The following is a 15,296-nucleotide window of genomic DNA, read 5'->3' as shown; positions in this document are numbered from 1 at the left end:
GCCATTCATCTTCCTGATAACACAAGTAAAAGCATTAAAGCTATTAAAATAATTGAAGTTTTTTTCATATTTTGCTTCAAGTCACCAATTCAGAAGTTAAACAGCAGCAAAACAAATATTGGATAGAAATAGTGGGGGAAAGGCAACAATTTGTCATTAAAAACATAGTGGTTTCTAAATTTCTTATTTTTACATATTTCACTGCTTTTCAGAGTTCCTTGAGCTGTTTTCTATTTTCAAGTTCTCTGAACTGCTGCCATATAACAGGCCTGGTTGCAAGGACAGGAGACTTGATGTGTAATCAGAAACCCAAAGTAGTCCAAGTGCCTGTCCTTCTGCAAGTAGAAGGTTGCTTCCTGCTCATTATACTTGGCTTTAAGTGTCTTCTCATTTTAGGTTTTAAATGGTGATGAATAAAGTCCCCGTAGAAAGCCTGACCCACCTAACACAGACAAAGGTGTGTGTATGTGAGGAGAATCAAGAGACACACCACGCTGCTAGCACGCTGCATTTTCTGAAATGCATAATTGTATTAATAGACACAGACTGAGCAAAAGGAGTTCCCATAAATAGCAGACAAATGAAAGTTAGGAGTTTTCGAGCTCTCATCAACAGTGATCCATTATTTACTTATTGCTAAGTTATTTACCCAAAGTGACTATATCCCTGATACAAAAGTGTGCCTAGAGAAGGAGCAGGGATATTCTAGCACCAGGTCAAGGGGAGGTCAGTGCAGAGAAAAGTATTTTACTGAGAAGATTTCTGAACTACATTTAATCTCAGTTCTTTCTTTGTCTGCATCATTTACTACTTCTTCCCTCCTTCCAACATTTATTGCTCAGCTCTGCAATAATATTATTCCAAAGATTTATTTTTTTTTAATGGACAGACACAGGTTGTATGAAAGTGCTTCTCTAATTTACTTTGCTAAAAGTCACAGCCATTGTACATTGCACCTCATTGTACCTCAAGCACAGTGACCTCCTGCCCATTCTGGCATAACATTTTTTGTCTACAACATTTACTGCTTCTTTCCTCCTTCCAATATTTATTGTTCAGGTCTGCAGTAAGATTCTGCCAAAGATTTTGGTTTTTTGAATGGACAGACATCAGGCTGTATGAAAGTGCTTCTCTAATTCACTTTGTGTGAGTTGCTAAGTCACAGCCACTGTACCTCAAGCACAGCCACCTCCTGCCCGTTCCGGAGCAGGCGGAAGGTCAGGGGATGCTTCGAATCCAGCCCCAGGATGACTTCACAGCCTCGGAGTGGGATGGAAACAATGTGTGTCTTCAGGTCTGTCCTGTCCTTGTGGAAAATGAGTTTATTGTCCTTCACTCTGCACCAGCGCTCGCGCCAGCGGTTATTAGAGAGCACGTTGAGATATCCTGCAATAAAATGAAATGCGAGATATTTTACTCCTCACTTTTTCTGAAAAGGGAGAAAAAAAGAAACTCACTTCTCAGTGTAATGCTAGCCTTTAAGTAACTTGTTCCTCTTCTAATAGAAAGTCCAGATGGATCTTAGGAAGACAAGTAAATGACCCTGCCCCGCTTCTTTTAATGAAAACTTTCACTGTGCCAATAACCAAGAAAAAGCATATAAATATGTGATCCAAATGGCTGTTCTGTGTCAGTGCCTGCAACAGCTGCATGTGTAGGAGCACACAGGTCCCCAGGACTTCAGGAAGAATGGGAGATGATGAAAAGAGTAACATACACAGCCAATGTGCTCACTCCGCCTCTCTGTGGGTAATGACTTTGGTAACTGTGCCTGACCAACATTTCTGAGAAAATCACAGCTCATAGTATGTAAGTATGTATGGAGCTACCTTGTGTAACATCCAAAACCCGTGTTTAAATGACCTAGGAAGTGTTGATGCTCTATGTTCTAATTACATTTAGAAAGAAGAATGCACATCTGGATTGTGGCACTTGCAAACCAGAACTTAAAAGATTGTTACCTTTGCAAATAGAAATAAAATTCATGTTGATTTAAAATTCAGGAACTAATTATGATACAGTATCCTTACATATTAAAATGTCATTAAAAATTTTCTTTTAAAACCAACCAGTTTTCTTACCATGCTCTATATCAATATAGTGGTATATAATATCATTAAACAGGCAGAGTTTTGTGGTTTTCCTTCTCTGTGCCATAGCAACAATCATTCCAGACTCAAACATTACAATCAAAGCAATGCCCTTTTTTCCTGCCTTAGTAGAGTTTGGAAATAGGAGGGAAAAAAAAACACCAAACAAAAACCTTTTACTTTTGCTTCCACATTACAAATGGTACATGAATTCAGCATGTTGCTGCTTCCAAACAGGCTAGGAGGGAAATAAATGATATCTTGCAAAAGCCAGAAGTGAGGTTAAAAAGCTGTCTTCTATCTCAGACATGATTTTCATTTAATCCTGTTGGAGAGCTCTCTCTTTGGTTTTCATTAAAGCGATGACTTATTATTCATTTTTCTAGCTCTTCCTTCCAACATTATGGTTCCAATGTCAAAGTGTGATCCAACAGGATATAGCAGATCAGGATTGTGCACATCTTGGAAGGTGCTATAAAAAATGAGGATGTGCTTAATCCTCTGGTTTTGGCTCCTTGTGATAATCACACTCTTCAGCTCTCCTCCCTCCTCCTGTAATAAAACCCTGTATCACTGTGCATTACATTACAATCCACAGAAATGAAAAAAACCTTCCCGTGCAAGCCAGATACAGCTTGTTTTGGAGTGAGAGTCCTTTTTTTCAGACAGTTTTTCCCCTCTGCTCCCAGGGCACCTCTTCGGAAAGCTCATGCAAAACTTCCTGCCTCAGAGTTGAACTACACAGGATCCCACATCTCTGCTTAAACCTTCACAAGCTGACCTGACCAAAATGCCTTGAGAGTGTTCCTCTTTGGGGCATGAGCACGTCAGCTTGGTGCAGGCACTCCAGGAGCAGTGGTGGTGAAGGCAAGAGCTTTGCCAGGACTGCAAGTGCAGGTGGGTTTTAGTTTCTACACTAGCTGGGTGACACCTGCAGTCCTGTTGGGATTTTCCCTTTCTTCATGGGAGGTAGAGCCTTCTAAAGTGTAAAAACCTTCAACTATGGAGCAGCCTCCCAGAGGGCACTGAACTGAGCCAAACTGCTGGTGGTGAGAAACTCCTTCTAGCCAAGACTTCCTGCAATGACCAAAGGCTAGACTTTTATATATTTTCCTTAAAAATCTGCAAGTGGTGTTGAGTAGAGCCAAATAGTAATGGCTGAATCTGTATTTATGTCCATATCCAAACTAATGATAGAAATACGAGGAATTAGATTGTACAGCAGTGGTTAACTTCTCACATAGTGCAGAATAATCAAAGGAGTACGAGAGCCTGGAAGTTTGAGCCCTTATGGAGGCCAGATGCTCTGGAAAATGCCTTTGGCTGGACACAGCTTTCCCCAGCTGCTCTTTTGGTCAATAAATCACATTTGTACTTAGCTGATGTATAGACACATATACATGCACTTATTCAATCAAAGTTTGCTGATGTGAATGATGCCCAAAGTGTGGCTTGAAAGCCACCTGTAATCGATGAAGTTCTCTCTGGTGGTCCATGGACCTGCTGCCACCACCTTGGGCTGGCATCTAACACACTTCATGCCCCAATCAGTTCTGCCAGCTGCTCCCTAATCACAGACTTCTGGGTTTCCCTAAGTTTTTCTACTCAATTAAAGGGTAAAATCCAAACTCAGAATCTGGTGCAACTGCTTCAAAGCTTTCCAAGTGAATTTGTCTTTTGAAGGAATTGGGTGAAGGGCGAGTTCAATCTTATTCATGTGTAAGTGTTACCTAATACTGGAGCACCAGAAGATAAACTGGAGAATATAAGTACACTGCATTGTTATAAAACAGCAGAGCTGTGAGCACATCAGCTAAGTGCATTGAACAATGTCTTAAATTGTGAGCAAATCTTAACAGTTATGATACAAAACACAAGTATTTTCTGCATGCCATTTTATACACTTCCTTGTGTACTACAGCTGTCATATGGAATGGGCAAAATTAAGAGTTAAAATAGCTTACTAGAAATTTGTTACTTCATTTTGTCCAATATGTACCACTTTAGGAACCCATAATTAAACTCAAATCATTTTGGTTGAGGCCAATTGACTGCTGTCTGCTATTCCATAAAACCTTAACCACAATCTACTATAAAAGACCTGATCACTTTCCAAGAACCTTCTTCTACTTTGTAGCCACATTTTATTTCATAGTTCAGCCTATATTCATTTTATAACCATCTGTTTGAGAACAGCACTTGTTTCTTTATGCTTCTTTTTCACAATTTTCTTCCTCCTCTTCCTCACTTCTGCAAAGAGCAGTGATACCTCAGCCTGTGTTACTGTTTTATTTTAAAAGTCAAATTATTTCAGTCTCTTTGCAAATGACAAACTCCTGATTACTCCTCTTGCAGTCTGGGTGCATCCTTCCAATGCTGGGGAAGAATTATTGCAGTAAAAGTAAATTTTAGAGAAATTCCTAAGCTAGAATGCTATAAAATTTTAATAGCAACGTGCATTTAAGACTCAAGGAAAAAAAACCACTTACCACATGTTGGAACATCTTCTTCAGCTGATGAGGTCTGTTCATCTGTTGATGGCTTTTTCTTTCCTAAACCAATGATCTTTGTTATTTTTTTCCCTGTTACTTTAGTCACAGTGCCCTTGGCTTCAGTTTTCGAACTTTTTTTCCTCTTCACTATTAAGAAAGCAGAAGTGTGTATTTAGTAGTGTGTGTACACCAATCAAGAAGAGAACCTGAATAAAAACAGAAGTTCAGACAAAAAAATCCTATGCAAGACATAAGGAAGAGCAAAGACAAACAATTGCACCAAAGTTGCAGATTTCAATGAGACAAACACTATATTACCCAGTAACCTCTGTGTTATAAAAATCACGGCATTCTGAAGGATAATACAAACAAAAATCAATCTTCCAACTTTATTTAATCTAATCAAGCTTCAGGTCTCTTTCCACAGCAGTCATCATCTAATTTAGGAGTATGACTGAAGTACCTGTATATAAATTTAGCTCATATACACAGCAATAAAAATCCAGTCAGACACTTCCTCAGTGTTTTCTTCAATGTTCCTAAACATTTTTCTCAAAATATTTCAATAATTAGGTACACAAAAAAAGACAGAATATGCTTGCTTAGCAAAATGACTTCTGTGAACAATTAGATTAAGAGATCTTATCACAATGGACATTTTAGAAAGACAAGACTTATGAATTAACTGATAAGAAATTAGTGGGATCAGTATGAATATTCAATAGCTATAGTTGGCCATTTATGTGACCATTGGAAAGAAAAAGCTGTGCTTAAAAGAGGTATTTTGCTAACATCCAGTCTATGCTTCCACTATCTTCATTTGATAATAGGAATATTACCACTCTGAGAACTGAAGCAGGTTCAGCTGCTGGGTGCAATATGGCAAGGACTATGGATATGGTGTTTAGAAGTGCCTACCTGATTTAAATCCAATTTTTTTTTTAAAGAAGAGTTTCTAAGACTAAACAGATTCAGAAAAAAACCAAGATTTTCTTTGCAAAAACAGAACAAACAAAATAAGCTTCAAAAACTGCATTCAGTGGCATAAACTGGATTCTGGCAACAGAGCAAAAGTCTCTGCTAACTGACAGGGCAGCAAAAATTCCATCAACTTGCCCTCATGTGTGATTTTAATGAACAATTAATTTTAAATAGTTACTAATTGAGCTGTTCTATCTTTATCCCCAACATACCAATTCCTTTTGCATTAGGGAACACTTAGTGGTTATGGACTTGCACAAACTGAGGGAAAAATTGGACAAAATGTTCACATGAGAAATGAGTGTATGAACTGATGGGCTGGGAAGAAGAATTCATGGCAAATAGAGAAGCAGTTTGGGACTCACCATGGGATAATTTATCATTTAGTTTAATTGTTAGCAATCATGGAACATTATTTAGAAATTGTATCTGTGGCCAAGACTGCACAAATCTGCCAGTGCTGAGGGGGAAAGGCAGCTCTGCAAGTGCTGCCCCCCAGCCCACCCCAACACATCCAGGTCTAATTATCTGTTTCAAGGGAAGGGTGCTAACAACTGTGCTCTCTAAACATGCATGAGGCTCCCTTGTTGGAGGGAGGAAGGTCACCCTTCCCATCAGGTCATGAACCCTTTTCTGGGGTGTTGCAGACATCTTTTTATGAAAATCTTTCCTTAGGATTTTTTCCCTTCTGAGAAGCTAAGAGGCCTCAGAGACAAAATGTAAACACTGGTTATCTGCTGCTGTGGAATGCAACAGGTGGAGTTTTGATTGGTCCATCTTGGATGTTTATAATTAATGGCCAATCAAGGCCGAGCTATCTCAGACAGAGTCCGAGACAGCTGGCTTTTGTTATCATTCTTTTTGGCTTTTCTATTGTTAGCTTAGCTAGCCTTCTGAGATGAAGCTTTTCCTTCTATTCTTTAGCATAGTTATAATGTAATATATATATAATAAAATAGCCTTCTGAAATATGGAGTCAACAGTCTCGCCTCTTCCCTCATCCAAGAACCCCTGTGACCACTGTCACGCTGGGGGGCACAGCACCTGCCCTCACACAGGTTTCCATCCCACACAAGAGCAGCCAAAAGCTGACTCTGGCTGTTGAGGGGTACATGAAAAGCATTGAAAAAAGCCAGACAGAAAATCTCATTTCTCTGAGACAGAAGCCAAAAGGAATCATTCCCACAAGCATGAACAGACAGTGGAATAAGCCCATTCTAGTGTTTGTTTTCCTGTCCTGTCTTCCCTTCACATTGCTGACTTTTTTTTTCCCTGCAGAACTGAGAGGCAGCAGAAATAAGGCCTTGATGACTTAATCTTTTTGAGTCTAAAGAATATACTAATTGCCCAATTGCCAGTGATTTTTTTCACAAAAGCCTTTTATTCTCACTTCCTTCCCCACAGCAAAGCAAGCAGCTGGTTTGGAGCAGAGCAGAGGCTGGTGGCTGGTGCCAGCTGGAGATGATCATTCACTGAAACCTCCCTTCCCATCTACTCCCTTAAACACTTCCTATCCATTTTAAAAAGGCATGGCATAACTTCACCAAGCACACTTCAGTCTTCTTGCAGTCATTAATGCCCCTAATTTCTCCTACCATGTATTGAAAGTCAATTTTCAGAAGCCACTGGTACTTTAAATGACCCTCCTTGAGGCACCTAAGCTGGGTTGCTTTTCACCACACCTTCTGCAGGGTACGTGGGCCACCTGGTGTTTCTGGACATCGTGACCAACACAGGTTTTGGGTCACAGATGATTCTCCACAGGTTTCAGAGTTTTAGGAAAGCTTAACAGAAGATTTTAAAATGTGAAAAAAAAAAAAAAAAGTAAAAATGTACCATGACTTTCAGGAAACCAGCAACCATGACATTGTCCCATACTGTTCAGAGATATGGCCAGGAAATGCTGGAAAATGAGCCAGGCAGGAGATAAGGGACAAGATCAAAAGGTGAGACAGTGCTGGCACCAAGGCCAGTATTGACATTGTGCTCTCTGCAGCTCAAGTTACCTTCACTAACAGCAGCAGGAAAATGCTTTATCTAACAGAATAAAGGCACAGAATTTCTTCTGCTTTGTAGAGGAGGGAAGGGGATGGGGAATAGAGCATAAGGGTTGAGTGTATTAGAAATAACTTGGCCAGAACTCCCTCTGGACTTGGGGTTTACCTTTGTTGGTTTATAAGGACTACAGAAAATGCACGGCTCCAAAGTAGCATATGCAAAATTATAGATATGTACTCAAAAGCTCACTAATACTGCATGACTATATATGTTTTTATATAAATAATAATATGTAATATGATAATTTATATATGAAGGTATCTGTGCACACACAAACATATATTAAAAAATTATATATATATATATATATATATATATATATATATATGCATGGCTCTCTCCTTCTACTATTTAATGATTGCTTTTTTGCTTAGAAACTTTACATCACTACTTACAGTGTCACTATACAGTTACTAAAAAATCTGTTATTTGCCTAGAGTGGTCACCCAAGCTCTGAAAACCAGTACTTTTGAACACAGAAAAGGCCAAATCAAAATTTCTATATTCAGTTTCCTTATACTAATTATATTGATTTTACCAGTCCAATAACATCAAATGCTGCCAAAATTGAAGGAATCCTCCTTGACATAGCTCAGCTTTCAAGTTAAACTGAATCCTAATAAAACCATTCAAAAACTTTACTTTTTTGCAAAGATCAAAGTGAGGTATTCCCCTTTCTCTCAGCACACATCACTTACACCAGACATACCTTGCTCTTTACCATTGCACACAGTAGTGATGCCATTCTCCACAGCACCTTCCCCATCTGAGCTTGGTCTCTCAAATGACAACTTCTGCAGGGGCAAAGAGATCAGCTGACATACAGTGTTTGCACCTTCATAAAAATCAAATGTCATTAATTCCTTCAAAAATAGACTCACTATGAAATAAAACACACTTTCAAGCTCTCATTCACTTGGAAGAGAATTAGGAGATAGCAAAACCTTCAGTTTTAGAGGTTTTAGAAAATCACAGAAACAATAAAATAGTATATATTTGAAAGTGTATTAAAAATCAGTGAAATATTCATAATTCACCATATGTATTTCTAGGCTCCAAATGTTGCAATAAAGAATTACATGTATCAGCTATGAGTAGGGTAAAAGCATTTTTAAAGTATCTTTAAAAATGTTTCACACCTGGAATTGCAATTATAACTTATTGGAAAATAATGCATTCCTACAAGGTCCTCCAGTACTTTAAATATGTGTAAGAAAGGCTTTTAAAATAAATTTTTAGCACTGATTATTCTGTAATGGTTATGCATGAAGTTTGGGTTCAAGTAGACAGAGCTTATGACAGCACAGTTTTGATGATCACATTACTCAGAAGTGGGGAAGCTATGAAGCATATGTGCAGAACACCACAAAAAAGAATGGATGACCAGATAAACTGCACCTTTTCATGGCGTGTATTTTAGAAAAAAAGAACATATTTTTTAACATTTTAAGTTGCTTTGTCAATACTGTGCAGATGTGTGCAAACATACAAAGACAACAGCATCTGGCTGTCCTGGAAAAGTTCTCAGGACCAAAGCAACAACACCACAGGCAGTGAGGCACTTCTGTACATTACATGCACGCCACAGGGGTGGCACTTGCCATCAGGAACTGCGTGATGAAGCCTCTGTCAGGGGGATTTTTAAGCAGGGGCTGCAGAGAGATTGGCTCACCTGGATGCCTCAGTGGAGCAGGGGCTTAAACTGGTGCTGGTAATGCACCAATCATTCCCTGCAAAGCTGCTCACTTCCCTAATTCCTGCTCTTACACCCTGCTGAGTCAAGGCAGTGCAGTAGCCAAGTACCACATGTGAGTAGCCAAGTTTCTCCACTGAGACATGAATGCTTGGAGGAGTCTGCCAAAACAGCGAGCTCAGCATGCCCAGGGAGCTCTTCAAGGACTCAAATCCCCAAAATAAGAGACTTTCCCTTAAAACCCTGGTATAATCTTCATCCATTCTTCCTCAAGAGTGACACCCCTGCTTGCTGTCTGCATTTGTTGGAGACCATCTCTGCATCTCAGCACGTGTACCAGACCCATTAATCTGCACCCTGCTGTGGCTGAGGAGAAGCTGGACCCAAGCCAGGCTGCTCCCTGCTCATGGCCAAACAAACTGACATGGCAGAAACCTCAGCTCTGCAGGATGTGTGCACATATCCAAACAGACCAACACAGGCTCTGTGTGCCTGAAACAGCAACACAAGGCAGCAAGGATTTACTTCCAGTGTCTCTTTGAGTAATCAAAGGAAATTTTGCATTCTTAATTTTGATAACTTTACCTTTTCCAGCTCCACTTTGTGTACTGGAGAACTAGACAACGGCCCATCAGAGTCTACAGCTCCCGTGCAGTTGCTGCACACATCTTTTATAACCTTAGGAGACAAGGCAAAACTTATTAATTATTGATAAAATACAAATCAGAGAGATTAGAAATTATATATGGATGTGAAAAGAGATGGGAAGGAGAACCACACAGACATTTACTAGGCTGGCAGGTGTCAGGCAGGCTGACACCACAACAACTTCTCCATGCTCCCTCCCTAAGTCATCTCATATATGACCTGAAGGAGACATGAAGTCTAGAGGTGGAAGGTTTCAGTTTCTAAGCAGACTAAGCTCCAAGGCTCTCCTAAGTGAAGAAACCAATAGCACTGCTGATTTCCATGAGCTAATTCTGCTATATGAACTCAGCTGACACCACCAAACTAATTTCATTACAATGATGAGAAAATGGAATCCAAGGTACCTCAAGCCAATAGACAGGAGTTTTATATAACACACTTCACAGATGCTCTTTTTTTGCTATCAGAAAACTAATGAAGTGCTGATAAGCTTAGGGTTAATATTGCACAGTGGTATTTTGAGGCATTTTTGTATTAGATTTGCACATTAACTCAAGAGTTAAAGGTCAAAGTAATTGTAAATATGTTTGTAGCAAATGGAAATGGCACTTTCTATTCTAAAAAGTTAAAGAAAAATCTTGAAGTGGGAATTTGCTGATATTTTGATGGAATTTGAAGAACTTAAAGACCTCAAATTACATAAATGTAAAAATACACAATGATAAAGATGCTTGATGATTCCCCATGGCCAAAGCTAAGGGTCTTATCTCTTGTGAAGTTATCACCAGCCCATTATCATCCTGAAACTGCTTGTGCTGATGAGAACAGGCTCTCAATCCCAGCTCATGCTGAGTTTTAAACTGAACAATTTTGATGAGGAAACTACTAAAAAGCAAAGGATGGCACCAAACAGTCCTTTCCCAGCACTTAAGCTCCCTTTAAGGGTGAAGCTGAAACAAATCAAATTATTACAGACTTACAAAGACCCTTATGCTAACTCAGGAGCACATCACAAATTACAAGCATTATACACCACAAAGAAAGGAAGAGCACCAAAACCCCATTTTACAGAGGAAGAACCCAGGAACAAAAGAATGATGTCAATGACGCACAAAAAACCTAAGCAAAGCTGGGAGATGTACCTACATTTTTATTTCTGAGCTAAAATGTCAAAACACTTCAGCATCCTTTCCTGACTGTCTGACCTACCCTACATTTTGTTCCAGAAACAAGATCAGCATTTCATGGCACTTGGTGTCCTTTGTAACACAAAATGTAGATGTATCTGCAGCAGAGAGAGCATCTCAGAGTTAAGAAAAGCCCTGAACTCCCCAAAATCATAAGATTTTTTCATGTGTCTGTTTTTTTTTAATCAATCACTGGTGCTAAGTATGGTGTAAATACACTGTCATTTTCTTCCGAGGGAAATGTGACTGTACAGTTTCTGGGAACATTCATTTCTGTCTCCTGCATGACCCTGATTCAATGGCTTATGTTTTCAGCATCTGCTCACACCACACAGTTAGTTAATTTTGGCAAAGGCAGATTGTAATGGGAGTTACAGACAGAACAGAGGGAAATGATTTGGCAGCACTAACTCAATAGTATGTGCTAAGTCATGCACTCAAGTAAATCCGGTTCTTATCATACCCCACATATTTAAGGAGAAGCTGAAGTGCTTAATTGGGCTGTAATTAAATTTTGATTTAAAAAAATGACACGTTGTCAAAAGGCAGGTGGTGGCAGGATCTAAAGTAAATGCATACTCAAGGGTCCAACACTTCATTTGGGTTCTAAAGGTTCACTGGCAAAGACTTGCTCATCACCTTCTATGTGCACTATAATTATGTTTAATGCACAGCACAAAATTCATTCTCCTCCACCTTACCAGGATGAAATGTCTTTAATATATTACGGTTGCCTGGATGCACTCTCTGTAATTAGGTTTGCAGATAGCTGCCATTAAAAATCTGGTTTTCACATGCATATAGCTTCAGCTCAAAATTTGAAGGATAAAACATTCCACCAGTATTGCCAACTTGCATAATTTCAATCATAAGGCTGAAAAGTTTTTGTCAGGTTTTTCTATGTTCCATCTTCTGGAGCCATATGAAAACAAAAGATTACTATTTTCATTAAAAAGTAATTGTGAGTGAGAGTGAGGAATGAGTGAGTAAGTTCAGCAAATTTTTATCCACTGCAACTAAATGCCTAAAAATAAGAATAAATATATCTCAGTAGATCCAAAAACAGAAAGGGGGAAAAAAAGGAATCCCCAAAAGTGTTATTTTTAATAAAATGGCATCATGTGGAAGGGTGCACTGAGAATACCTTATAATGGCAAATATTCCATTATTAGCTTAAATTTTCTCACACATTAGGGAAAGGAAATAACTCCCTTTTTTTCACCACAAATGCCTTTGTACATTACATGTACACACACACAGTGTGATCTGCCAGGTAAATCAAACTGACATCATAAACAGACTATCTATTCAAATATTTAAAATCTATGAGCAAATGTAATCAGAAAACTGAAGATACTGTATTTCTTTGGACAGCCTCAAAACCAAATGCATTTAAAATAATATTTTGTTATTCCATAGCAAGAATCTGAAGTACCACAATTACCATTACAATATTACGATTAGCAGACCTGGAAAAAGCTTCGGCAACCTGACCTGTATTATTATTCCTTATTTATAGAATTATAGACTCATTTAGTTGGAAAAGACCCCTAAGACAGAGTCCAACTGTTAATCCATCAGTGCCAAATGCACCACTAAACCATGTCCCTAAGTACCACATGTACACAGTATTTTAAATATCTCCAGGGACTGACTCTACCACTTTCCTTGGCAGCCTGCTCCTTTCAGTGAAGAAATTTTTCCTAATATCCAAACTAAACCTGCTCTGGTGAGACTGGAGATCATGTTCTCCTTTCCTGTCACGTTACCTGGAAGAAGAGACTGATCCCCACCTGGCTACAGCTGCAGAGAACACAAAGGTCTCCCCTGAACCTCCTTTTCTCCAGGTCAAACAGCCCTAGCTGCATTAGCTGCTCCTAATCAGACTTGGGCTTCAGACCTTGAATCCCCAGGTGGATCAGGATATAAGTCAGAGTACAGCATTGAGCGCAGTGACATAAGGCACAGAGGAGAAATATTTGTAGGTAGGAAGCTGGAAAGATTCCCTGCCCTGAGCCATGGGTGAAGTCAGTGGAATTTCTGCCACTGGTGTGTCTGGAATATTTTTTTCTTTAAAACTATCGTACTACAGAAGCACTAATATTTACTATAAAAAAGTTCATATCTGCATACACCTACACATTTCTGTAATTCTTGTATCTTATTTTAAAAGACACACCAGGAGTGGAGGCAAAATACTTGCCTGACATTTATTCTACATGTGAAATCAGAAAAAGTAAATTAGATTCTTCTGGCTACTTTAAAGTTCCAAGCTCCAGATAAAAAAGCAGTGGCTCTGTAGTAAAACCAGAAAGCCAGCTGCTTGTCAGCCAGTCCCTGCCACACAGAAACCAAACAAATTCTGAGTAAAAGTACATTTGTAGATAGTTCCTTATGGCTGATCCCTTTGGGACCTGTAAAGGAATAAGACTCAAAGTTGTCCTGTGCTTAAGAGCCTGCAGACGTCACTCCTGATGGATACCATGGATGAGCTCAAGCTACAGCCTCCCTACCACAGGGATGTGATTACAGCATTTGTATCATCCTGTGCTCTCAGGGAACTCCCATGAGAAGCTCACACTTTTAATATAATCAAGCTCAAGACAGAAAGCTCACAGCCTGACTGCACATTTGCTTTACTTTATGTAATCAGGGTAAAAATCCAGCCACCCACCCACCCACCCGCTTGTCCCCCTCTGCCCACATGTTTCACAAATACTGGAATTGCTGGGAATGGGATGGGCTGTGTCCCTTGGCTCTGCCACTTAACTCTGGAAATAGGAATGTGGCAAAGCTGAAATCTGCTTAAGTACAACACAGCACAGGGAAAAGGGTTTGGCTCCAGCTGTAAGTCAGTATTTCCCATTCCTGAAACACTCCTTTTTCACTGCTGGAAGAGTACTGACTTTCTGGGACTCTCTGTCCTTTTGGCATGACTAAATCCTCATTTTCTCCTTCTTGTGGACTGTTTCATATGTTAGCGTCAATACTCTCCTCCTTAGGAGAGCAGCAGAACTCCTGTTAGTGTTTTGCAGAGAAGAAATGCCCCGAGGAGTTCACATAGAAGAAAATCTTAGGCTGGAAAGGCAGAAATTATTCCCCTCACAGGGAATAACATGCTTTAAGTCTCAAAAAGAAACCCCCTTTACCTTCTGTATTGGAAAATATTATTCTCAGGTATCCCTTAGCCTGGAAAGATTAATCTTTCTGCCTTACTGCCATTTGTCTGAGCAAAGTGAGGATGAGATTGTGGCAGCCTAGCAGTCAATAAGCCTGCCCTTAGTGCCTGTGCATCCCCTTAGAAACACTTTTCTGACCTACTCAACCAAGACAAGCCCTGTATCATTTCTCCTGCATTACTGCCATGAAGCCCACTGCCATTTATGGCTGCTGGATCAGGCAGAGCCCAGGGAGGAGGCACTCCCCAGAGGCTGGGGAGGGTGGCAGGAGGCAGAGGTGCCCTGTGCTGCATCCCCAGCCTGGGTGCTGAGGTGATGCACATGGCACTTTAGGCCAAGAGTCTGAGCTAGGTGTGATTTCAATGATTCTCCATCCAAAGCTGTGAGTAGGAGAGAGGAGGAATAATATGTAGTGGTGAAAAGTCTCAGCCCTCCTGGGTTCTGCTCTGACTGTGACAGCTTGCATTTGTGATTTTAGCCAGGACACACCAAAGAAAAATTATCACTGAGAAGACAAGTAAATAGGATGTTTGTGGTTCTGTACTCGTGGGTGGTTTGGTTGGAGCTTTTTAAATTTACATATACATCTGGTTCTTTTAAATTATGTATTGTTTTCCATGGTGCTGGTCACACACACACAGACTCTGGCTCAGAGCCAAGCTGGGATCCTCCAGCTCTGCCCACTGGCAGAGTCCTGCAGACTGGTCAAAACTCCCACGTGAAGTTTGGTCTGTCCCCTCTGCAGGTGAGGCCCTAAAGAGCTCTTATGCAAACTCACTGACTGACCTTGCTGTGACTTGAACTGAGGTATTTTAAACCATCTGATTGAGACAACAGGGGTGCAATTCCTGGGAGGTCTCATTTAGTTTGCACAGCCTTTGCTGCTGGTGATGATGGGCAGTAGAGAAAGAACCTGGCCTGACTGATGTGGGTCACAGTACATCCTTTAAGTTAATGACAAATTAACA

General features: G+C 39.9%; 1 protein-coding gene across 2 annotated transcripts in view; it reads right to left on the bottom strand.

Moving 5' to 3' along the window:
• Positions 1–15,296, bottom strand: part of AFAP1 (actin filament associated protein 1) — a 115,043-nt gene that overhangs the window by 18,356 nt on the left and 81,391 nt on the right. For both annotated transcript variants that reach the window (XM_058803464.1, XM_058803465.1), the window contains exons 7-10: positions 9,900–9,992; positions 8,331–8,415; positions 4,580–4,729; positions 1,175–1,386 (exon numbers count right to left, since the gene is read on the bottom strand). In XM_058803464.1, coding sequence (XP_058659447.1) covers positions 1,175–1,386; positions 4,580–4,729; positions 8,331–8,415; positions 9,900–9,992 — 540 coding nt within the window. The remainder of the gene's footprint in view (positions 1–1,174; positions 1,387–4,579; positions 4,730–8,330; positions 8,416–9,899; positions 9,993–15,296) is intronic.

Source organism: Ammospiza caudacuta, chromosome 4, assembly GCF_027887145.1.
Source record: "Ammospiza caudacuta isolate bAmmCau1 chromosome 4, bAmmCau1.pri, whole genome shotgun sequence".
NCBI classification, from domain to species: Eukaryota; Metazoa; Chordata; class Aves; order Passeriformes; family Passerellidae; genus Ammospiza; species Ammospiza caudacuta.
Note: the sequence above shows the minus strand (reverse complement) of the source record. Positions and strands in the feature narration are given on the sequence as shown.